This window comes from Narcine bancroftii, chromosome 6 (genome assembly GCF_036971445.1).
Source record: "Narcine bancroftii isolate sNarBan1 chromosome 6, sNarBan1.hap1, whole genome shotgun sequence".
NCBI lineage: Eukaryota > Metazoa > Chordata > Chondrichthyes > Torpediniformes > Narcinidae > Narcine > Narcine bancroftii.
Window position 1 is genome coordinate 10,240,455 of NC_091474.1, and position 25,892 is coordinate 10,266,346.

General features: G+C 38.0%; 1 protein-coding gene across 1 annotated transcript; it reads right to left on the bottom strand.

The window, feature by feature from the left end:
- Positions 1-7,969: 7,969 nt before the first annotated feature.
- oprl1 (opiate receptor-like 1) lies at positions 7,970-24,817 on the bottom strand. The gene is made up of 3 exons (XM_069888158.1): positions 24,591-24,817; positions 11,062-11,417; positions 7,970-9,114 (listed from the first exon to the last, which is right to left on the bottom strand). The coding sequence occupies exons 1-3, from the start codon at positions 24,815-24,817 to the stop codon at positions 8,594-8,596; spliced, it is 1,104 nt and encodes a 367-aa protein (XP_069744259.1). The 3' UTR covers positions 7,970-8,593.
- Between the last annotated feature and the right edge of the window lie 1,075 nt (positions 24,818-25,892).

Here is a 25,892-nt window from a genome sequence, read left to right on the forward strand (position 1 = left end):
TAAGAATAAACAGTTTAAAAGACAAAAATACTATACTGCATCTACACTGAACAAACTTCATTTGCATGAATATATAAACCTTAAATAATTTTATCTTACTTTCAGTCACATTCTTTGAAAACATTTAACCATCGCTGCATCTCCACAGAGCTGACCGAAAGATGATCAATAACATTATAGATAATTAACCCCCTCTTCGCCAAGTTTACAGATAACGCCTGGCTAATACACTTAATAATATACTAATAAATATGAGCAAGGAATGAGCCTCTTACCAAGACACTAACTAAGCAGGCAGCCAAAGGTAAGCAGCATCAACCAGCTCTTCATCCTGGGCGATGCCATTTTATTTAGACACGATTTTATCCACATAGAAAAGCATGACCAAGGCACTCTGCTAGCTAAACATTTGTTCTCATCTTCACCAAAGTTTTATGTATTACTTCAGTGAACATTTACAATTTAAACTTTTATTGAAATTTTTATTTATTCTTAGCTATCTATTTATCTATCAATATTTTTTGCCAGTTGCTTCAATTCTGGGTAACAGAGATTTTACTGTGTATAACATGGGTAATTACAGGCTGGAAGGAGATGTGAAGTCTGAGGTGAGGATGATAAGATACAGTCTGGGTGAGATGCTGGGTGAATGATTTTTAAAAAAATTATTATGTAGAAGGAGTTATGCATAGAATCAATGGAGGATTCTATGGATTTAAATTATAAACAAGATAAAGATTATGCAATGGAAACAAGCCATCGATGGAGAGCTGAAGAGGTGAGATGAAATGCTTAATTCTCAGCTCAAATTCCTATCAAGCTGCTGTGGAGCATTTGTTAGTTTAACAGACTGTCTCCACTAAAAGAAAAATATCAAAAAACACTGGACAACAAAAATTTTTCATTCTGAACAATTTTGGTTTTATTTTATAGATTTTGGGCTGCTGATCACGAAACCACGCAACATCCCATTTAAAATAGATAGCATTTTTGAGATATAAACTATTTTTGTGATTCCTGTCATATTTTAAGTCCTCTTCAAGAATACAAAATCATGAAGTTAGACATATAAATGAAAATTAATTTTCTGCATTCGCACTTGGACGTCTTCCCTGCTGATCTGTCAGTGACGAACACGGTGAAAGGCTTCACCAGGACATTGCAGCCACGGAAAAGCGGTATCAGGGCTACTGGAATCCATGAATGCTGGCCGAATATTGTTGGACCCCATGAGGTATCAGATGCTTTGTACAAATGAAAAACAGCGGCAAAACATTTTTAGGTCAGTTGAACTAACAAATACAATCTGTCAGCATTATTATGTGATTAAATATGCTAAATTCAATAAAAGTTAATTTAATGTTTCTCCAACCTCCTATGTGATACAACAAATCTGAAATTATTTATGTACTCAGCTTGAATTTGTCTATCATAATCCCCCAATCCTTTTGAAAACAATTTTTGTCCAGTGTTATTAGTGCATGTATATCTCTCAAATGATTTTTGGGTTTTGACAAAATGATGATCAATATGTTTGAGTTTTTTTTCTTTTCAGAGTATGGGCATCTCCAGAAAGTCCAGCCCTTATTACTCACGAGCCTTGCTGGACAACACATTGATGTGGAGCGGAGTCTTGCTGGGCGACACGTTGATGTGGAGCGGAGTCTTGCTGGGCGACACGTTGATGTGGAGCGGAGTCTTCCTGGACGACACGTTGATGTGGAGCGGAGTCTTGCTGGACGACACGTTGATGTGGAGCAGAGTCTTGCTGGACGACACATTGATGTGGGGCGGAGTCTTGCTGGACGACATTGAAGAATCAGCCACATTGATGTGGAACAGAGTATTATTTAGACCAAACCAAACAAGGAAGGCAGATTGCCTCTCCTGAGGTAGATTTGTGAATCAGAAGGTTTTAGACATAAATCTGGAAGTTTTGTCCTCATTTTTATTAATGACTAGCTGGTTACTTAACCCTAAAGATTAACTACATTTCCAGGATGTAATGTTAAAAAGGTGATTAAAATGTACACAGATTAGGAGAACCAGATTGCACTGAAATAAGAAAGTGCATGGCTATAGATTGGACTGGACTAGGTAAAAATAAGATCTAGATTCTTTTCGATTTCATAGTGTTGACACGTAATGCACAAATGAACAAGATTACAGTCACAATAATCGTATGTAGTTACAATATTGTGGTGGCTAAGGAGGAGATGGCTGAAAAGGTATTGGGTAATTTTTATTCAAGCATTTAACAAGCATCTTCCCATCCCTAAATGTCCTTAAGAAGTGTTAGAGAATTGTCTTCTTAAATTGCTGCAGTATTCTGGTGAAAGTACTCCCAAAGTTTCTCTGGGTAGGAAGTTCTAGAACTGTGAATATGAACTGCATTCACCCTTTCTAAAAAAAAAATCAAGATCCTTTATTGTAATAGTGCAGATCTTGTAATTTAACATGAAATAGCCTTGTGCCTGCCGTAAGGCAAAGATTCGCCTTTAGTGTCGCCTGGCACCCCTTACAGTAAGAGAGGAGCAAAAGAGAGTCACCGAGTGTCCGTGGATTCGCTTCCAGTGTTCCTGTACCCTTTACAGCCGCACAGACCCCTGTTCGATTAATCGGCATCCCAGGCTCCAGATCCAAACCTCCGACACGATCAGGAAGCCTACAATGGTTGAGGCCTTTCAGGAACCCTTCTTGCCCATCCCCACAAGGGTCCCTCGACTGCAAGTCGCCAGCAGCCTCAGTTTGCTACTGTGGTCACCTTCGCCATTAGGTTATCTCCTGTGTTTTTCCTTTTCAACGGGGTGTGCCCTGGGCTGATCCACTGCTCCCCGGAGTTTGCGACCACTTGTGGCCACAACTGAGCTTAGATGCTGCCATCTTGGACAAAGTCCTTCTTGGTAGCAGGATATTTATTTAGGAACACTGTGGCTCCTTTAGCAGGCGATTTAAAGTCTGTACAGTGTCACCAGCATTAGGCTCAGATGGTTGAATGATTCAGCAGCACTTTCTGTTCTTTGATTTCCCATGTCTGCACCAGTGCTGCTGTTACAGCAGCCCTACCAAATAACTTTATAAATTTGAACGTAATCACCACCCACTCTCCGACGTACTAGAGAAAACCTTTTCATTTATCATCTCTCTTCACTTAGCAAACCAGCAATCTCTGTGAACAGTCCAATTAATCTTTGTTGCACTCCATCTATACTAAGTACTTTCTTCCTTTATGGATGACCTTGATGAGATTGCATCCAGCATTACACTATATTACACTCTTAATGATCAGGAGAAAATTTTCACATTAGCAACATGAAGGATCTGAGGACACAGAGAAGCAAACGGCCAAATATTACATAATGAAATGCTTTGATTTGCAGCGGGTATTATGGTCCCTGAATGCCCTTCTGGAGAGTTGTAGAATTAGGAACTGAAATAGAAATTAAAAGTAATGGCCAAAGAGAGGGCAAGCAGATGGAACTAGTTAGATTACTCTTGCACAGAGTTAGTATGGGGATGATGGCGTGAGTGGCATTGTTCTATGCTGTAACCTTTCTGTAATTCTGATACATTTTGCCATACATGCATTGGTCATTTTTTTTTACTCCACAAGGAAGTGCTTTTTATGTCTGGGGAATATTCTCGATGCAATTGTTCTGCCTGTACACAATTTAAAGAATACATTTTATAACTTCTAATCTGCAGTTTCTCGAGCTGCCTTTTCTGAAATGTACATCTATTGCTGAGTGCAGGTGACTTTGAATAATTTAGCAGAATGGTCATTTGTGGGTGAGCTTCAGTTGGCAGCAAATCTATATTCCAGCATGAATTGGTTATTTCTGAAACAAACAGAAAATGGGATGTTCACTGTGGAGTAGCAAACTGGAGAAACACAAACACTGCAGATGCTGAAATCTTGAAAAAAAAAAGCTGGAAGGATACTGGGGTGGGGGGGTCTGCAGCATTCATGGAGAGAAATGGACAGTTATCATTTTGGGTCAGGAGGTTTGCTGTCAGTCACATCCAACATTGTGATCTTGTGCACTTGTCATTATAATTGCATTTTCCTCACATTTAGGTTAGTGACTCATAACGAAGGAGGTGAAATTATTTTTAGCGATGCTATTTTACAATCAACGACCTTGGACCAAATTAACCTCTCTGCTGCTTAAATTACCCTTTTAATTTACAATCTACCCATGGTTATGAATGCTAATGATCCTACTTGAATAATAATGCCTTTCAAAGGAATGTTCACCAGAGTGTGTTTAAATCATATCAAATGACAAAATTGTTAACTCAAAATGTAATCATCATGTGCAATCAATGTTTCAGATTTTGTGAGGTTGTAAGAACTTCCTTCCATTCAACTTGGTCTTGTCCTAAATTAAGAGCTTTCAGGGTAACTTGTTTCTGAACAAGTTACAGGTGTTGTATTTCTGCAAAATGCACATTTATTTTTATTAGGAAATATTGAAGGAACAAGAACTAAATTAAAACTGTCAATATATCAATTGGAATTTATTAAAGTTGCATTATCAGTGGGAAGGAAATGTATTGCAGTTACCTGGAAATCAGATACACATATGTGTACAGCAAGATGGCATGCAGAAATTCAAAGTTGTATTCCTTTGGAAAAAATTACATGTAATTTGAGAAATAAATATGCTGTTATTACAACTTTGGTAGCCACCTACTCAAATGTTAGGTTTAAATTTGTAATGCTGTGCTTCTTGTACCTCTAGACCTGTGAGAATCTCCTCTAAATTGTATTAAGGAACTCAATTTAACTGTACGTGTTAGATGACATCCCTTTGTGCAATCTTGGAAGGTTTTTCTTTATTTATGGTACCTTTTACATATATTAATTATCTTGAGGGTGGGGGGGGGGTTATGGGTTTTTTTTTGGGGGGGGAATCTATATCATTGTAGTGACAGCTACAAACCCCGAAACATACAAGACACAGCAGGGTTTCAGCTGAATGGATTTATTTGAACTTCGCACGCGCCCTTTAAGGGCAGGTAAGCTCCGCCATGTACCAGCGGTGACATCACCATGCTGCCCGAGGCGCATGCCACGGCCAGAGCTTTGAGGTACTGAGAAACCCCCCCCTGATGGTGCCATCTTTCCGGCTGCCCGCCAGTGCAGCAATACAAGCAGGGGCCAGTTCGCCGTGAGAGATGTGCTCCGCCACACCATCATGTATGTAGTTTCTAGTTTGTTCTTTTTGTAATTAGTATTATATTAATCCTTGACTACTACATATATAGAGAAATGTTTAATTTAAATTTTCAAATAAAAATGTGCAGGGGTGGGAGAAAAAGCAAAATTAACAAAATTATTTGTGATTTTTTTTCTGAACTATTATATCTAAGATTGTAAAGGTATTAAAAATAAGTTCAATTTCTGATGGATGGGATGGACAGAAACATCAACTCTGTTCCTCATCTTTATTGCTCAACACATGTGTGTATAATATATATATATATAAATTGTTGTCTTTGCTTTTCTGAAAATGTCCACCCACCATTGATCTGCTGTCCGAAAAAGGCATCATGAAAATTCTGGATGCAAGATGGTGGGTGAAGTTGTGATAACAGTCTGTAAATCAATGCACAAGAATACCCCTATAATCACATTAAATTCATGGCAATGCTTTTATTCCATCATAAAACATAATGGACTCAATGTAAGCTGTTCATCTCAGACTTGCATCACAGAAACCTCAAAAGGCTGACAAAAGGAATCTGTTCCTTCTAGATCTCCCAATTTCCCACTTCAACTCTACTACTTGAAACAGCTGTAAATTGCATACACATTTGGAAGATATTGGTAAGTTTGGAACATATGAATATAGTCGAACTATAATGTTGAGAAGCTAGCTGACTGAAGCTGAAGAGTATGGTAGCTTCTGGCTTCTCATGCTTGATAATAGGACCATTAGGGAAAAGAGAGTTGTATTGTGATATTATGTTGTCTGGTCCAGATTATTTTTACCACTGAACAAGAAGATTATTCTACTCTGGAGACTTCCACTAAACGCAATGCGGCCTTAAAAACTTCTGAAAGGGAATGTTTTAGATGCGCATTTGGAAATCCTCTCCAAACTGGAGAACTTACGATCCACAATACAATATCAAGTGCAGAATAATTCTCAACTACTTGATATCATTCCAGGAACATCCACCAAGGGTAGTTTAACATCCATTGGTCTCCATCTACAGAGATTAGGAAGTGCTATTCATTCCATTGTGTTCCAGCAACTGAAGAATACCCCCTCCGAACACTGACAGTATTGTGAGAAGGGAATCTTGCTTCTTCCAGTACCAGGGTATATCTTTAACTATCGCACTTGCAGGATCTCAGACTTCAAACAATAACCCCTTCCTTAGAGAGCAATTTATTTGGGGTGCTAGTGTTTTGGTGTTATGCAAGGATTTAACTATAAAGGCAAATTAAATAATTTCAGGTGGCAATTTTTGTTGGCTGTTACAATATTTAATAAGGTGTTCATTCACAATATGTCAGAAATTATATTTCAAGTGCCAAGATGAGGTACATTTAGTGTTAAGATTGCTTGAAATAATTGAGGTTTGCAATCCAATGAGGAGGGTGAGCGTTGGAAACTACTGCGAACTTGTTTGATTTCACTCAAACCAGCAGCAATCAAGATTTCTTCAAAATGTTTGGTGGCAAAATAGCTTTGCAGATTTCAAGGCTACTGGCTTTTTTAAAAAAAACGAAAACAATAAATGTTACAATGGTGTGCTGTTGTGAAGTTAGTATTACCTCAAATGTACAGAATCCGATACCCAATCCATCTAGTGCAAAATTGTCATCTTTATATTACCAACCCATTTTATACTTTACCATTGACTTCAATTAGTGGGACAATTTTGTAGGAACAAGAGATTTTTTGTAGCACCCGTCGCAGGAGAAATGGCGACACCTTACCTTTTTGTTTCTTCACTGAACTGGATTTTTCTGATCCTTCTGGATTGTCTGCAGCTCCTCTAAATCAAAAAGCAATTACTGGATGTGCACCAATGACCCTCCAGAGCACTCAATTAATCAATATCCCTGATGTTCACAGAAGGCCTTAAATGTGACAAATAATGGGTTAATTTTGCATGATATTTATAACTGGTATTTATTGTTGCAATAGACAAACACTAGTTCCACATTATACATTGCATCAAGATGAAACTGTATTAATTTCAATAGCAGCACACATTTTATAATATTCAGGGATAACAGATGACAAACCTGGTCCTCAATTTGAAGATTTTGATACAGTTAGAGAAAACATTTCTGGACATTGAACAAACAGATAACGGCACAATAGCATTATATATAACTGGACCAAAGGTTACAGAATTAACATTAGATATTTTACATATAGTTACTACACTTTAGTGCCAAACATTGTACAAACCACTTTGAAAATATTTCAACACAACAACTGAAATGATTATAAACATTTATACAAGATTCATAATAGCCCTAAAAAAGCCATTTCATCTTTAATATTACTGCAGAAATTATTAACAACTACACATAATGCAGGTGATGCATAATCAAGGCTACGGAAATTGTGTGTGAATTAGAGTACAAATATTTAAACATGCTCAGCTACAAATTATTTCATTTGCTTTTAAGGCAAAAAATGGACCAATTATGTATGGGAAGTGCTTCATATGAAATAGCAAAGAGATGAATTTGACATGGAATTGTTTACACAGGGTGCACTCACAACACAGTAACATTTTTTTTATTCTCACAAATCATCTGTTCCGGTTTATGAATCTATTAAATTGGAAACTGGTGAAAATTAATATTGGATAATTACCTTATGTGGGAGTTCATGCTGCAAGGATTAAAGTTCTATCTTTTGTAGTAAACCATCACAAATATAATTAAAGCACAAACTTCTACCACAATTGGAATATTTAAGTAGATCATGCCCTTTGTTAAGTTTTGTAACAATCAAATAAATAGCTTATATTTTCCATATAAATAATTTGACATGCATATCTATTTTTTTTTCTTCTCTTACTGCTGGATATTTGACCTGGGTCACAATGTTCCAAAATATTAAATAGTTTGGCAGCCTATTGTGTTCACAGTTAAATCATCTCTAACCGTAATAAAAATGCTTTGCATATAAAAGCTCTCATATGATGAACAGAATAGCATATTTCTCTGACATGCAATAAATTCAATCATATATAATTAACATACCTGATAATTAAATTGAGTATTTTTAGCCGAAAGAGCTGCTCAAAGCCAACAGGGAATAGTCAAGACATCAGAAAACTTGTAAGTACCAATAACGTCCCAATTTTTTTTTTGTATCAATTAGTTTAATTTCCCAGTGTCAGAAACACAAATTAATGACGATTTTTCATTAGGTGTTTTGTTTTAATAACCAATTCTTGATTTTTTTTTAATTAGTTAGAATCGTGGCTTTTATATTCCTGAAATTGCAAACAGAAGAGTTATATTTCACAGGCCGACAGTTTGAGTCATCTCTGCATTGGAGTTAATTCTGGTCTCCTGATGGCTAGAAGCTGCAGGTACCACCATTTCTAGTCATGCAACATTTTCATTGCCATCTGTATTCTTACATGAGAGTGCAATGCCTTTTGTGATGCTTCTCATTCCATTTGATGTCTTAAACTCGCCTTTAAGAACAGAGGGAAAGCAAAATTCTTTAAAGCACCTTTTGAAATTTTCATCCAGAAAGGCATAAAGAACAGGATTGAGACTGCTATTGGCATATCCAAGGGCAACACAAAAATGCCAGCTTGGCATTATAGTTAAAATTTCACGATTACAAACAGCCTGCACCAACACGAGAACGTGGACGGGAGTCCAACAGATGATGAAGACGGCAACAACCACCAGGACCATCCTTGTGATTCTGCGTAGATTCCTGTCCTTCTCCTTTGATCCAGAGAGCACACGTACTCTTCTCAACCGCCTGAGCATTAATGTGTAGCAAATGGATATGACAACAACTGGGATGACGAAGGAGAAAAGAAACACTGCAATCTCGACTATAGGCTTCCAGAAACTGTGGGGCTGAGGATGAACCAAAAGACATTCAATTTCTGAAAGGAGAGAAATAAGTTGAAATGTGTTAACATTTGAACATTGTCATGTTTGTCGCAATAACCTTGAACACTTTTGAATTATTATTTCATCTATTCTAAGATTACATATGAAGAGCTAAGTCCAAACATAATCAAGAGTAATTGAAAAGGAGTTAATTGGGCCAGGAAATGCAGATTTTATTCAGTTCTCATTTTATAGACATACTGATTATGTAATTATCTAATTTATCCAATTTCTTGTACCTGTGGTAGAAATTGCTTTTTTAAGCATCATGTTGTAATTGCCAGCCACTGGGCAAATTTGTTCAGGCATCAATCAATTTACCTTGACTAGGAGGCTCTAGATCTCAATTTACAAGTTTGCCCTCAGCTAGCTGACCTTGGCCAGGGTGATAGTAGGGATCCTAGCATTCAGGAATCAAAGAAATGCTATGAAATGGAAGGATGACATTTAGCCCATTCAGTCAAAGCTATTTCTGTGCAACGCAAATTCATATACATTTTCAACTTAATCCCATAACCCTGAATTTATTTTTTTCTTTCCCATCTTTTCAAATCTCTTCTGAATATATTAAATTAAATTTTAAAAAAATTAAAAATTAGACACAGCACAGTAATGGGCACTTCCGTACCATGAGTCTTTGCTGCCCCAATTACACCCAAATGACCTACAATGGTTTTGAATATCCTGAGTGAATCTGCCCCACTTCTCCTGTACACTCCCAATATTGCACTGCCAGATCCTCACAAGCTCAATCAAATTAGGAAAACCAAAACTGGCCAAGGTTCGAGCTTCCAAATACTATTGGAATGGCATTGTTGAAAAGGCACATGTTTACCTGCAGGTAAACAGAATCACTCTTGGCTAAGATTTATAGCAATGTACTTGTTCCTACTCACTACTGAGATTTGCAATGCCAACGTAGATAAGATGCCAGAAATACAAAGGCAAACCAAGCATGTCCCCTGTGTGTTAAGCATCCTTCATTAAAAAATACACAAATATGACAATATTAAATTCATCCACCAATCTGCTTTATGTTCAACCTCTGGAGGGCTTCCAAGTCTGAAACTATGTAATATCTCCATTCTCCAATTGTTTTTTACTGCGGGCTATACTATTATGGATTAAGACTAACCACAACAAAGTTATGGCTGGAATGTGGGTCAATGGGACTAGGTGGGAGAAGGTGTTCGGCATGGACTAGAAGAGCTGAACTGGCCTGTTTTTTTCTGTGCTGTAATGGCCCATAGAACAAACAGACAGTAAAACTTACAGGCCAATAGTGTCAAGCGCTGACAAAGAGATGAAAGGTTTGTAAAGTGATTCAGCATATTCATATTTATGAAACAGGGTTATTGGCCCATGGTTAACGCAGCAGTTAAGGCAACACTGTTACAGCGCCAGCGATCGAGACCAGAGTTCAAATCCCATACTGTCTGTGAAGAGTTTACATGCCCACCTTGTGCCTGCGGGGGCTTTCCATGGAGGCTCTGGTTTCCTCCCACCCTTCACCCTATACTGAAGGTTGCAGGTCATTTGGGTGTGATTGGGCGGCATGGGCCGAAATGGTCCGTTACCGTGCTCTGTATGTCTAAATTTAAAGAACTATGCCATTGTACAGAACAATCCTCATAATTTGTTTCTATAATTCTCCAAACATTCCCATCAATTCTACCAGTCTCCTATGCTATGGGAAATTTACAGGGCCAATTAACCTGTTGACTCACAGGTCTTTGGAATGAGAGAGGAATCCAAAGCACCAAGTCAGAAACTACACAATCACAGTGAGTACGAGCAACTGTGAAGGTCAGAGATGAATCCAGGTCTTTGGAGCTGTGAGCCAGTAGCAACATCCACTGTGTACATTATCAGTGACGACTATTAAGACTTTAAAAAATCTATTGCACGTATTTTAATGTATAGATAGTGCTGCGACTTACCATCATTTTCCATGTCTGCTGATCCCATGATCATTGCTGGTATTCCAATTACAGAAGCAAGTACCCAGATGCACACATTGACAACCTTTGCATTGAAAGGAGTTCGCATATCTAATGCTTTAACAGGGTGACAGACAGCTATGTACCGATCTACACTCATCACGGTTAGAGTTAGGATGCTGGTGAACATGTTGTAATAGTCAATTGATATTGCTAATTTACAGAGAATATTTCCAAAAGGCCAGAATCCAAGGAATGCATCAGTTGCCTGGAAAGGTAATGTGATTAACTCTAATCCATCTGCAAGTGCAAGATTGAAAATGTATATGTTCGTTGCTGTCTTCATCTTGGTATACCTGGAAGAAATGAACACTCGTGAACATTGGAGTTTTATTTAGAATTCACAACATAATTGAATGCAGGATCAAATTTGTACAATACATTTATCAAGGTATTGAAACTTTGCTTTCACAAATACATAATCCAAACACACATTCATCTCATCACTAGGGCATTAATTGAGCAGAGGACATTGATGACACATTGCAGAAATCATAAATTTCCACCTCATTATGAAAATTACCACCTAATAGTTTTCTCTTTGCTGTGAAATGACTGTTATTGGAGTAATCCTTCTGGTACCTGTACTGTATTTTATTGAAAAGATGGTCCCTTGCTCAACTTTCTAAATTTAGTTGAATGTTTTCCAATATACATCATAATAATTGTAGAGAAATCACTCATTGGCAAAAAAAAGAATGATAGCATCTGTTTGCATATAAAATTATTGAAAAACATTACTCTTGAAAACAATCTTGTATCACCAATTTAAAAATCAACGGTATTACAATACAGAAAGAAGCTACATCAGTGCTAGTGCCCACTCTTCAAGTGGAACAATCTCATTCCTTTTCTTTTTAATTTATTCATGTCTAAAATATTTTCATTTTAGTTGCTATAATTTACAATCGTTCTCCATTCCAGCACATGCCACAAGACTTCTTTCTTTTTCATTCTTTGATTGATAAGCGTGGATATTTGTAAATGCGAGAAAGGTAATATGGATAAAATAGGAGGTTCTAGGATGTAAATAGAATTCTGGTTGGGTGAAATTAACATTTGTAGATTCAGCATTTTTGACATTGATTGATTGCAAGCGAATCACTAAATGACACCAATTTTGTGGAACCCTAAATATAAAACAGCTCACCCTGGTATAAAAGGCTACCCCCTGCACCACATGAAATGACGTGTTATTTCAACTCTTATTACCCAAAACATTACATCAACAGGACTGCAAACTTCTTGGATTATGTTAAAGCGTAGCCATTAAAATTTGAATAACGGTTGAACTACATGTTTTTAGTTGGTAAATGCTTAACATATGGAAAATACTGGATACCATGAAACATAGGGTTGCTACATAATTGTGCAAGGTGTTGAAGATGCAAGTGAAACTCTCCAAATTATGTTCCAAAATGAGAATTATGCCACCACTAATTAGTTTGCTGAGGTTGATTATTGTTTTCCCATAAAATTCTTTGTAATGAAACAATTGTAACATCACTTTTTTTTGCACAAATTGCAACTGCGAATATTTATCTCTTTTATATTTATTACCTTTATTCTCTCTCATCTAGTCATTTAATGAATATGCATGTTTATTTGTGCATTTTATGTACCTGTGTAGCTGCTATAAGCAAAATTTCAGTATATTTGTACATTGTGATTATGTCCATGACAATTAACTGTCATTCATTCATGGAAAGGCTAATCTGGAATAAAAACTAAGTGAGTGATTTAAATAGTAAATTAATTCAGTTTGCACATAATGCTGTAATGTACAATCAATACCTGTTTATACATAGAAAAAAATAATTTAGCATTCTTCATATTCTAGGAGTACAGCAAAAGGAAAACTTCAGAGAATTTTTTTGATGTGCTGCAAAAATAATGAAATCAAATGCAATACCCTGTATTACATTGTCATGCCAGGTGGTGTGTTTGCATTGATAGGCTGTACCCGAGCTTCTTAACAAGAATAGGAGTAGGAATTTATTTACATTTAATTTTAAAATCTATAACTTCTTTGTGAACCCTTCATATACTCACAAAGGTTCATTGATATGGTTCCAATGGAAGTGGGTACGAGTCAACGTTGTGAAGAAATTACCATTGGATAGAGAAAAATGTTTTTCTTTGGAAAAACAAGCATCACCAATTGATTATCTCTGGTTCATGGCTGCTCAAAGTGAAGCACTCAATATGGTACTGAAAACCTCGAGTCCATGCCTGCAGAAGATTGCACAAATGTCTAATTTTCATCTGTGCATTTGATCAACTTTGAAACGATCATAGATCATATTACATGCGTTGCATTCCAGATCAAAAGGATTCCATTAAAAGAATTCTTCTCATTTCCATTCCAATAACGGTGGATTCTTAATATTCAAGAGACTGCTGTCTAGCTTGAATTAAGAGATATCTGCTTCTCTGGGACCATTATCGACTTAATCTGCCTGTGTATTATTTTTCTCAATGAGTTTCACAATTGCCACATTTATCATTTTTAAACTTGCATGCAGCTTAATAATATAGACAGCCACTTTGGTAAATAATGAGGTCAGTCAGGAGTAATGGTTCTAATTTCTTCAAGTGCTTGCTGCCATCAAGAGTCACCTTGTATCCAAAATTGTAACCAATTCCTTATTCAGGTAACATCTGCCCACTATTCTATCCCCAGAAGATTCTATCTTATTGATACAGGGTTTAAAAAAAAAGGTAAAGAACATCATAATACAAGGATGTAGCATAAGGAAGTAGTAGCAAGAATTGGCTACACCCTTTCCCTCTCTCCACACCCACCCCCCCTCCCCAAGTATAACCCATCTTTTAATGTGATCATTGTTGCTCAGTCCCAGGTTTTTTTTTTCTTTTCTTTTTTTAATTTTTTATTTTTCACACCATAAATCACATTAACCATGATACACACTTTTTCCTTTTCACACATATACAGTGCCATTTTCTCCCCCCCCCCCTCCTCCCATCCCACCCTCCCTACCTCCCCCCTCCCGTCCATTGCTCAGTCCCAGATTTAATCTTTTCTGTGCCATTTCCTCAGAACCCTAAATCCCTGATCTTTCAAAAGAAAAAAATTATTGACTCTGTCTTTAAATACCCATAAATAATCTAGCCTTCATAACACTATGAGAGAGTTCCAGAGATTCAGCGTGTGCGAATAGGTCTTCATTACTTGCTGCATCTGACACAACTTTTTATGATTTATACACAAGAAGATCCAGATCACACTGTATTTTGCTCATCTGTAATCTTTCCCCTTCCAAGTAACAGTCTGCCTTTAGATTCATCTTTTGGTTTGTCATTAACTGTATGAACCCAATATCCATAGACATACTTTGACATCCAGCTTCTTTGCAAAGTCAATGTCCCCACTGATTTTTCTGTAAATGAATATTCATGACCTTACAAATACAAGTTGTCATTCGCCATCAAATAATATAAGTGTACAATCTGGCCAAAGAAATTCATGGCTGCCATTAAATCAATAGTTCCAATTATAACTCCTCATCTTTTTTGGTATATTAATTGTATTCACCATAAATTGGAGAGTGGAAGTAGTGGTAGTGGAAGATAGAGGTTTCAAAACTTGTTTCATGCTGAACCAAGATTATGTATATCCTTACAGTTAACAAAGGCTTTTGGTAAAATATTTAATCTCATACTGAATGTTTAGTCATAGGGCGGTAGAGCAGAACAGGTCCTTCAGGACAATTCAAACATGCCATCGAAGGGGTCTTCCTGAGCTAGTCCATTTTCCTGAATTTGGCCCTCAAGCCTTAAACCTTTCCTATCTATGAACAAGTCTAAATGTCTTTTAAGCATCGTGACAAGATTTTGTGGGACAAGATTATGAATATACTTCCAAAATTTATAAAGGAAGTGCTCTGCCTCTCAAGCCAGATTTCTGGCATGTTTTTTTCATTCTCAAACAGTATATAGTCTCTCCCATTACCCTAACTGTTGCATTAATTATACTCATGATGTTTTGGCTTCCCTTCCACCCTTTTCATTGCCTGGAACTACTTTTAAAGGTCATCCTCGGAGGTTACATATATATGGACCATTCCACTGCAAAGTTTTTAACCACAATTAATTTCTCAATCTTCTTTTTCCAGAAGGCATATATTAAAGTGACTATCGGACAAAAGCTTGCCTACAGTCATAGAAATATTGGCCTATTTTTAAGTAGCAGGTAACAAGAAGAAATTAATTTTAAACATCAATTAATGACTTGGGCACAAAATGAGCCAAAACATAGAATTGGTTATTTTGATTTTTTTTAAAAAGTGCAACAGTAATTTTTTTTTAAAAAGAATAAAGGACAGAAGCTACCTTGATGTCAACTAAGATTTAAAAGTATTCAACTTTATCATGTTTCTTATTTTTATATTGTACTTACGACTACTTTATTGTCTATAAAGTTGGAGGCAGTTCTAATGTTGTTATTAAATTGTGCATTTTTATGTTTCCTTCATTTTTATAGGAAGATCACAAATGGCTCTGAAAAAAGAATAAGCTTACACTGTCACTATATGTAGCAAACAATAAAATTACTTATCCTCAAGCAATGCTGACATGTGTGGGCATATCAACCATTGGAGCAAATGTAATTAATCCATAGGTTCTCCTGAAGAGAAATATTTTAAGACTGTAAATAGGAAATCTCTACCAAGAGGATACACCAGAAATTAAAGTGTGCATTGCCTACAAATAGCAGGCAGATTCCTTGCCTTGGTCGTGAAATTGGAAAATTACTTGGTAATATTTTATCAAAGTTTTGTATTCTCAACATCTCAATAAATAAAACAGGGAAGTCTTCTATGATACGTGGCAGAAAATAAAAATACTTACATCTTACATTCAGACAAGTTCAAGGCTGTAATTACATGATGTAGGAATGTAGACCATCATTAAATCTGTAGGCTTAATTACAAATTAAATTCAATTTGTTTTTGGCAAGAAGCTGAGAAAGAATGTCACCTTCCACTTAATTTCAGTCAGCTGAGGTAAGTGCATTACTGAAACTATAATTAGCACATAGCATAAATTGGCTCTCTGCTTATTACAACCAAGCACATAAAGCATGTTTTTATTCACAGCCTTACTGGTCAATCTGTGTAAACCTATTTTAACAATATGAAGAGTTTAGAAGGGAGAATTAAAACAAAAACCAGATGTTAATGGCAATTTTGAAGTGCATGACAGTGGATAAGTTCTGAGCTAGTGCAAAAGGTTAAATCCAGGGTGAATTGACCAATTCAATGCAAAATTGGCTTGGTGGAAGGCCATAGATGGTAGTAGCTGAGGGTTCTTTTTCAGTTTGGAGGCTTATTGCCAGTGGTGTTCTACGGGGATCAGCTACTGTTTGTCATCTATATTGACGATTTAGTTTACAAAATAGCAAGTTAGCTGATAACATCAAAATTGGTTGTATAGTGGACTGTAAAGATGATTAGCAGAGATTAGAACAGGATCCAGATCAATTGGGAAAATGTGCAAGTTATGGTGGATGGAATTTAACTGAGAGAAATGAAGGGTTAGGATTCGGTTCAAAGTTAAATCAGGGCTATATAAAATTATGAGGAGCATGGATAACTAGCCCCTTTTCTCGAGTAGGGAAGTTGAAGACTGGGGGGCATAGTTTTGTTTAAAAGAGACCTGATGGCTAACATTTTCCACACGGAGGATGCTGGATATATGGAATGAGCTGCTAGAGGAAGTGACAGAGCTGGGAACAATTAAAACTTGGACTGGAAATATTTAGAGGGGTATGAGTAGGGGCAGATTAAGGTAGTGTGAGTCTTGTAGCATATATTATAAAGGGGTCCTAAATAGTGCCAATTGGTATGTGGGCAATGAGGGGAGAAGTGTGATGGCGGTGCCCCACCCCTGAGAGAGTTTCTGACACTGACCCTGCATGTCCTCTGTTTTGATGTTTGATAGTCTTAATTATTCTTAACAAAGAGATGCTAGCTTTCTCAGATCACTATATATTCAGTGATTACACCCTTGATGAAAGGTTATAACAATTTTTTCCCACCAATTACCCCCCCCAAAAAAAACCCAAACAGCCATTATATAACACTGATAATATTACTTACATGTACCAAGTAGATATCAATTTCAAGTCTCAAAAGTATTCACTCTCGAAGTGTGGCCCAATACTTTTCTTCAACCTCCATTTCTTTCACAAGTTAGGAATTGACAAATTGTGCAGCGGCTGAGATACAGGTGCCTAACCTTCTATTTGGGATCATCGGGACCAGAGACCTGCCGTTGTTTGGAATCTTCTGGATCATTTTGATTTTGGTCCCTTTCAGCCTGCCCGCCCAATCGCGCTGCCATCTCTCTCCCTCCCCGCTCGAGCCTTGCTGCTGTCTCTTCCCCCCGCCCACCCGAGTTGCACTGCCATCTCTCCTCCCCTTCCCATCACTCACTGCCCCCTCTTGGTTCCCCCACTCTGGGCTGGTAGAGCTGTGTCAGCTGTATGGGGGGGGGGGGGGAGATTATAGGTACTTTTGACGGCCTTTGCTCCTGCATTGAGCCGCCAGCGGGCCAACTGAAAACAGGTCAGGCGTCAATAAGCAGGGCCGCTCATAAAGTAGCAGAATGACATGGGATATTCCAATGCAAGTTGAGCGAGGGTCATGTTCAGCAGGTAGGGACATAAAATATTGATAACACTAATTAGCGACACGGAATGCGACAGGATACACAGGAGTTGAGTGAAGGTCGCATCAGGTCATGTTTGGTGCCATCTACCAAAAAAGTGTCGGCTTTTGGAGGTTGCCAATTTTTGGAATCCCAGATGAAAGATTGGGTACCTGTATCACACTCCTACAGTCTCTGTTAATAACCTCAATGAAAGGTGATAATTGGCTAAAATTTAAAATATAAAATTTTACGTTAGCAATTTTAGCCAATTATCACCTTTCATCGGAGTTATTAACACAGACTTTGGGAGTGTGGTATCTCATAGCCGCTGCACAAATATGAAAATGAAAATGTTTAAGTTAAACACCCTGTCAGTTATTCATAATTCATAGTATATAAAGTAATAGAGTAAGTCAGCAAACATTTAGCATGGGGCCTGTAGTGTATGCTACTTCTGTTCCTACATTAATCCGGTCCTAGGCATGAGCCAAAACCAGGCAAACATGACCGGCTTAGGTGGACAAATCGGTCGGCATGGATGAGTTGGGCTGAAGGGCCAGTGTCTTGGTTTATGGACTCTATGCTAAGAATTTAAATTAAAAACAGAAAGTGGTTGAACCTCACAGAGGTCAGGCAGCATTCTGTGGAAGGAGAAACAGATTTTATGTTTCAGATTAATGGCCCTTAATTAGAATCTCCGCCGTATGTTTCCAGCACTTTCTGGTTTTACCTCTGAAGGGAGTTTTGAAGGTCCATTGCCACAAATCCACTTCCCTGATTCCAAGCAACCCAGCTCTGCACAGGCAGCTGAATGTCACGTCAGTGGCGTAAATCTCATTTAGAATGTTGTATGACTGAATTTTTGGGTTCACAGATGATTAAAAATTCATTCATACAGTTCTAACATGCCTTGAAGCAATTAATTTGCTTTAGTTTATTCATCCATCAAAAGCCACACTGATTGAATAACAATCTTATTTGTAGAAAGTTGAGCCAAGGCAATGCCATCTAGAATTCAAACACAACCTGCTGGATGAACTCAGCAGGATGAGTAACATCAGTGGGAGCAAAGAAACTGTTGACATATCAGGTCGGAACCTTTCATCGAGACTTTGCGAAAGGTTTAGCCCCAAAATTCTTTTTCTCCCACTGATGTTGCTTGGCCAGCTGAGCTCCTCTGGCTGATTGGATTTTCCAACTTCTGCAGAGCCTCTTGTGCATCTCCAGATTAACAAATTAAACTCTGCTTAATTTTTAAATAAAAGGTTTCCACAGTTTTGTCCTTCGTTTGATTTATTTTATTTGTTGAGTTAACTCGTGCTGTGTGATAATGCTGGATTCTAATTTAAACATTTTTTATTAATCTGACTGTAGACCTCTTTCAGTTCTAAAGTTGTGTACCAAGTTCATTCACAGCTGGCATTAGAACAGCAGAAAGAATGAAATGATATAGAAGTGAAATGAAGCTGACAGAGATTGAAGATGCTTGTACAAAAATAACCATAAATTACCCATAATGGATAACTTTAAATTGTTTGAACCAGATTGTAGGTCACAAAGACTGCATCATTCCCCATATTGCTGGTTAAAATCAATCAATGCCTGTCCATGATGTTTCGGTGAAGCAAAAGGTCTTCACACCAAGAGGTAATTAAATAAAAATATAATTAAAGCCAAATTATAAATGGCTACACACAGGTGATTAGCATCTCAAAAAAAAAATTGCTGGAGCATTGTAAATGACCTGGAATTTTCTGATCTGACAGGATCCTGTCAATATCTGTGAGCCTACGAGCTGACTTTTCAGGACAACTACTTGAATGTGGTTAAGTCACAAGATCACAAGACAAAGAAACAGAACCAGGCCACTAGGTCCATCGAGTCTGTTCCGTAAATCTACACTAAGCTACTCTGCATTAGTTCCAAATTCTGGCCTTTTCCCCATATCCCTGATGCCTTCACTAATGAGATACTTGTGTATTTCTTGGTACCGAAAGGTTTAAAGATAATAAGTAGTTTCCCATCAGTTTTCCGACTGGTCTCAGTTTGCTGACATTTATTAGCATTAATTTTGTTTACTCTGCGTAAAATTCATTTAAAAAAAACCATTCTTTTGAATGGAGTTGGTTAGGCTGTGGGGAAAGAAAGATATGAATGAAATGCTGGAAATACTCAGCTGATCAAGCAGTATCTGTGCAGTAAGAGAGAGACAATGTTTCAGATTAATAACCTTTGGTCAAAACAAGGATAAAATATGTTCCAAAAGAAAGGGAAGGGGCAGAGATTAGAAGGTCTGTGAGCAAGTGAATGATGTTTGTGGTACCAGGGATAAGCAGTAGTAACGTTTTGGTTGAAGGAGGTGTAAATAAGAGGAGGGGACTGAAATCTGAACTAGGAGGCCAGATGCTAGAAATGTGAGTAACAAAGCCGGAATATCTCGCAACACTGGGCAACATATTTTTCCCCCCAAAAAGTTTGCTTCTTTAAAAAAAAATGGGGTTATGATAGACAACTTCAGGAAGAACACAAAGAAAATTTCAGATTTGCTGTATCATGTAGGAAGTTGGAGAAACATCAAATTAACATATTGAATTTAGCATGTTTAATCACATAATGATGCTGACACATTGTGTTAGTTCACTGATCGAAAAATTATTTGCAGCCGATTTTCATTTGTACTCAGCATCTGATGCCTCTTGTATCAGTGTCTATCAATAATTGACCGGCACCGATGGATTCTAGATTCCCTGATGCCACCTTTCCATGGTCACAATGTCCTGGTGATATCTTTCACCACATTTGCCAATGACTGCACCAAGATCAGCCGGGAAGACGTCCAAATGTGAATGGAGAAAATGAATTTTCAATAACATGTTGCACTTCATGGTTTTGTACGCTTGAAGCAGACAAAATATAACAGGTAATCACAAAAATAGGTTATGTCTAAAAAGAAAACTATGTGATAGGAAATTTTTAAGGTGATTTTTGTTAATGGCTGCCCAAAATCTATAAAATACAACCAAAAGTGTCCAGGATGAAAAACCTTTATTGTCCAATGTAATTCCCAGTCAGCATGGAATGGAAAAGTTGGAAGAGAATGTATTGATCCTGGAGTTTCTATTGAATTTCATTTGAGCAGTGTAAAATAAAAAAAAATCAAATCGAAAGAGTATGGCTTTGGAGTGGATCAGAGACATAAATTGGCAGCTCCAGGTTATTCTTGTAAATAGAATTGAAGAGGCTTACAAAGCAGCACTCACTTTGCACTTCGTTTCTCTAGTGTAGAGGACATTACATTATCAGAACCAAATAGAGTACACTACATTGGGAAAAAGACGAAGAAAACTGAATGGTACTCACAAAATGTGGGAAATAATCAGAAGTCAGACAGCAATATTAGAGAAACAGAGGCCAGAACGAATAAAATATTGCAAACGAAACAAGTTTTAAATTTAGAGAAAGAACTGGAGTGGAATAAACATAATAATGCTGTATTCCATTTTGTTCAAGTCTTGTCCATCTGATTTAATGCTTTCAGGTATTTAAGTGTTTTGAAGGGTGATCATTTTGTTGTCAAAGTATTTTGTAAATTTTTTTTAATTAATACTTCTTAATTAATGAGAAACTTTGATAGAGAGCCAAGGACAAGGTGTGGCTCTGTAGTCAAAAATGTTTGAAAGGATTTCAATGACAGTGGGGTGGGGGGAGAGATGGGGGATGGGTTGACGAAGTTCCAGCATTATTTTTGGTTGTGCGTCTGCGTGTTTTGCATCGGGGAATGCTGTTGTACTTGGGCAATCAGAGGACAATAAACTTGACTTTCAGCATGGAAACATTTTGCTTTGAATAATATGTTAAGGATCATCTTTGCAGACAGAAAAAAACTTGGACTAGCAAGTCCATCTGGTGATTTCTGGAAGAAACTGTATGAAGTTTATATATAACAATGTAACAATCTCAGGTAATCTCAACTGTTATTTTTGTTTGTTCATAAATTACTTGAATGGCTGGAAATAATAAAACATCAAAAGATTGCTCATTTCCAAGATGGCTTTCAATGGAATGGGCCTGGTCCAGTTTGGGTGCATTGCAGAGCTAAATGGGTGTTTTAGCTATTTATCTAAACATCAAAATACCCCATTAAAGCAGAAAATGCTACTTTAGGTTTATGACATCTTGTTTCAAGAGTGTCAATTTAAAAGTCAAAAACAGGTTTTTTTTGTCAAAGTGTGTTCAGTAATAGATCACGGTAAATACTTAACTGAATGTCATAACCATATGGTAAGTAGAGCTGCATGCCCAATTCTTATTTTCCTGTACATCATAGTTTTGTAGTACTGAATATGATAATAATAAATGGTACACAATCTTTTTATAAACCACAATTGATTCGGACGGGTAAATATTTCCCATTTTATCAAACTTTATAATTCTTCATCTCAAAGGCTTAATCTAAATACATCCTCCCAGTGCGTGAGTATCAAGAGCAATGACCTACCAAGGCTAATCTATCTTCATATTCACAGTTTAGAAAGATTATTGATCTGAATGCAAAGCCTGTTGTGTGCTGTGGACAGTGATATGGCGCATCAAACAGATAATCATTTTAGCAATACTTTGAGTGATGTTTAAGTGTTATAACTATGAGTATTGCCAAGACAAGATTACAAAGTCGGTGGGATTGTGCAAAGTTGTTAACGGAAGATCTGACCAGCTCCTTTACCTGGATACAAAACATTCCATATGAGTATTGTAAAAATATGGTGTCATGGATAGTATAGTTTCCCTAACACAAACAAAAAGAGCTTGTCATTTTGTCTCATTCACCACGGTCTAATTTATAAATACCTGACTATGCAACAACGATCAACATTAAATGCAATCTACATTCAAGACATTTTTGAATATTGTTAAAGGAGCCACATTTTTTTCATTTTGGCCATTTCAAATGATTCAAGTTTTTTTTTAAAATGGTGGTATAGGAGATACACAGTAAGAGCAGCAGTAAGTTGTAGATTTCAGATCAGTAAAGCTTCTTTGGCAGCTAACTAATAGAGGAGGAACATTTTTGTATGGGTGATTTGATTACCACATTAGTTGTTTATATATTGCATCCATCAGTGCATGGGGCAATGCACTGAAAGCAAATGTGTACTACCTTCAAGAAACCACACTGTATGATATTTTTTAAAAATGACGTGCTTCTGTGAAGGGTTAGGGAAGTCAAAAAGAAGAGGAGGCTGACTGCACCCCCTTTCAGAGTCTATTTCTGTCAATAGGGGCACTGTGAAAAGAGGAGAACATGCCACAAGACGGGGGTACAAGGCTGTTTGAGAGGGTGAAAGCTAATAGAGAAAGGTATGTCCATGGAGGAAAGAGGCCAACTCATCAATGAGTTGGGGAATAGTTACAGTTTAAATGGAAATGGTGCTTTGTTTCCTGTGGATTAAAGTGAGAAAGAAATTCTGCACTCCCCGAATTAAAATCTATCACCTGGGAAATAACAGGTAAACGTCAAGCATAAACAGATTGGAATCTTTAAGTAGCAAAATTACCCAAAATTACAGCTTACTCCTGTTTGCTTCAAGAAACAGATGAAGCATGGAAGAGTGGATAAAGACAGGATAGAATGTTCAGAAAACAGGGTTGTTATCCCTGGAGAATGAGTCAAAAGAGGATTCTGCCTCATGGACTCTCCATTGTTGTCCCACGAGTTTAAAAAGGCATTTTAGGTATGTAAAGGGACTCACTCTTCAAGGTGCATGGGAAGAAGTAGTCTGTTTGATGTACAATGAGATTATGAATTATTAAAGAACTAAAAGAAATGCTACTATAATCTTTCGAACAAAGACAAAACTAATCTTTGTTTTTAAAAAAAAGAATTATACAGGAGAAAATATCAAAGAGAAGGAGTGGAACGTGCACCTCTTTCAAAATAGGTGTGTGTCGTCCGACAACAGTAAGGACACACCACTGCTTAGGCAGGGGGATGGGTGCAAAGATAGAAAATAAGTCCAAATACAAACCATTATCAATTTGTTACTCAGGAAATGTTAGCCAATCTCTAAACTTTAACATAATATTTCAACACTGGCTACTTTTGATGTAAATTACACTCAACACTAACAGCAAAACGATATGGAACTAGTTGCAATTTGAAATGAATCGATCTCCCTGTCCAAAACTACCATGTTGAAGCTCGATACGAATTTAATCTCATACCACAAATTAGGTCAAGGCAGCATGGAAAACATTGCACTAGAAGCTATTCTCGACCGGAATGGATCACACACTTTACGATACGACTTAAAACAATGAAAAACTCATTATTTCTTCAAAATGCACCTTCGAATAACTCTAAAAATTCGAATCAGGGAATTTTACGCTCCCTTTCTCCATCAATCAGCGTTAAAGACGTCGACACGCTTGCAATGTCCACATTCCGAAAGAGCAAAGACATTGAATAAAATCGCCTTCGACACGTCCATTTGGACAATGATGTCCGCGGAGTCAAGCGCTCTTGTGAAATGGAAATCCTCCTCAATTTATTCTTGAGCCAAGAGTTAAATGGGAAGCCTCCTCAATGGATCCTTGAGCCAAGGGTTAACGGAAAACGCACCCGCTGCTTCCCCGAATTCCGTACTTCGCAATCGGAGAGGTTTATGGATTTCGAGCCAGGTTCGGAGGGCGCTCGGAGGCTCGATACAAATACCTTCCCGTCTTCCGGAAGGTTTTTTTTAATTCAAACAAAAAAGACCACATTGAAATAAACGCATGACAAATCCTCGGCTTACCTGACAATCACGTACATCACCAGACAGTTGCCCACCAGCCCCACGATGCAAATGAACAGATAGATCACCATGGTGGCAATTTTAGTCGTGGTCGACCAGTCTACTTTGAGGTTGGTAACGTTGTCGTACCAGCGGTCAAGAAAAATCGTGTAATTTTCATCAAAAGAATCATTCAGATATTTCAACTGGTCGAGAATCTCCCAACCGCAAACGGTGTCAAAATCCATTGTCTGACCTGGGGGGGGGGCAATAGGAGAAAGACAATGTAGTTTTTCAACTGGAAATACTAAAACTTGCATATAAATAAGTTTTTATAAATAACGATGGCAATCCAATAAGACACCGTGGCGGGGAAGTGGAATTCCTTCCATTCGGTTTCGGTCCAGATCCGAATGGGGGAGTTGAAATTCTCCACGTTGATTAGTTTGAAAACCTCCAACACATTTCTCTCTTCGGGCGGGGCTTGGAAAGTGGTTCAGCGATGTCGTTCAAGTTGCCGAACCCGCCCGCTCCACTTGCATTGAAACTCATGCTCGCGTTTAGGGGGAAACGCTCCAGCCCCAGCTCGGGGGCACATTGCAAGGTTTCCTCTGCAGCGCGTTGCAATCGCTTGATCGAAGCGCACGATGAAGCCACGTCCTCGGACTGCAGTTCGACGGGCGAGCAGCAGAGGATGCTCGGTGCACCCACCCACCCCGGAGTCCCCGCTGGTTCACGCCGAGCTGGACGCGAGCGAGAAATTGGACATGTGCAAATCGCGCGCGAGAGGGGTCTTCATGGGATGACTCCCTGTTCAAATCCCACCCCTAACAAAATGTGACGGTGCACTTGCTAATCCTTGTATTTTTCCTGCGGTTAGGCACACCTGACCTGATCAAGAGGGGCAGAACACTCATTCCCAGCAACCTGCCCCATGCCAGTTTAACCACAAGCTGGTGGCAGGACTTTGGTTCACGGTTAAAATGGGCATTGGACGTATCTAATCGCATACCTTCAGACTTCACTCGAGGCTGATGAAATTCTTTCTAAAGTTTTCAGGATCTTGTGACGATTTTGTCTTAGCAAGACTTAGGGAATGGGGTCTCACTGGTCACAAACTATTTATGCCTGTGGTGGTACCCCACCGGCCGACTGCAGGGGACAACCTCTGGACCTGCAGGAGTGGAAGGGGACAGGAGGACACCTGGCCGGCTGTCAATCAGTCGGCCTGAAGGGATCAAGCCCCACCTGGTCAGGTATCAATCACCCTCCGGGATATAAGCCTGCGCTGGCCTCCTGAGGCCTCACACTGAGTTGCTGCAG

Excerpts from the sequence above, each read along its gene's own strand:
- oprl1 (XM_069888158.1), bottom strand. The coding sequence starts at position 24,817 with ATGGATTTTGACACCGTTTGCGGTTGGGAGATTCTCGACCAGTTGAAA. Across the intron at positions 11,418-24,590 it reads GTGATGTACGTGATTGTCAG|GTATACCAAGATGAAGACAG; the intron begins GTAAGCCGAGGA and ends CATTTCTTCCAG. Across the intron at positions 9,115-11,061 it reads AGCAGACATGGAAAATGATG|AAATTGAATGTCTTTTGGTT; the intron begins GTAAGTCGCAGC and ends CTCTCCTTTCAG.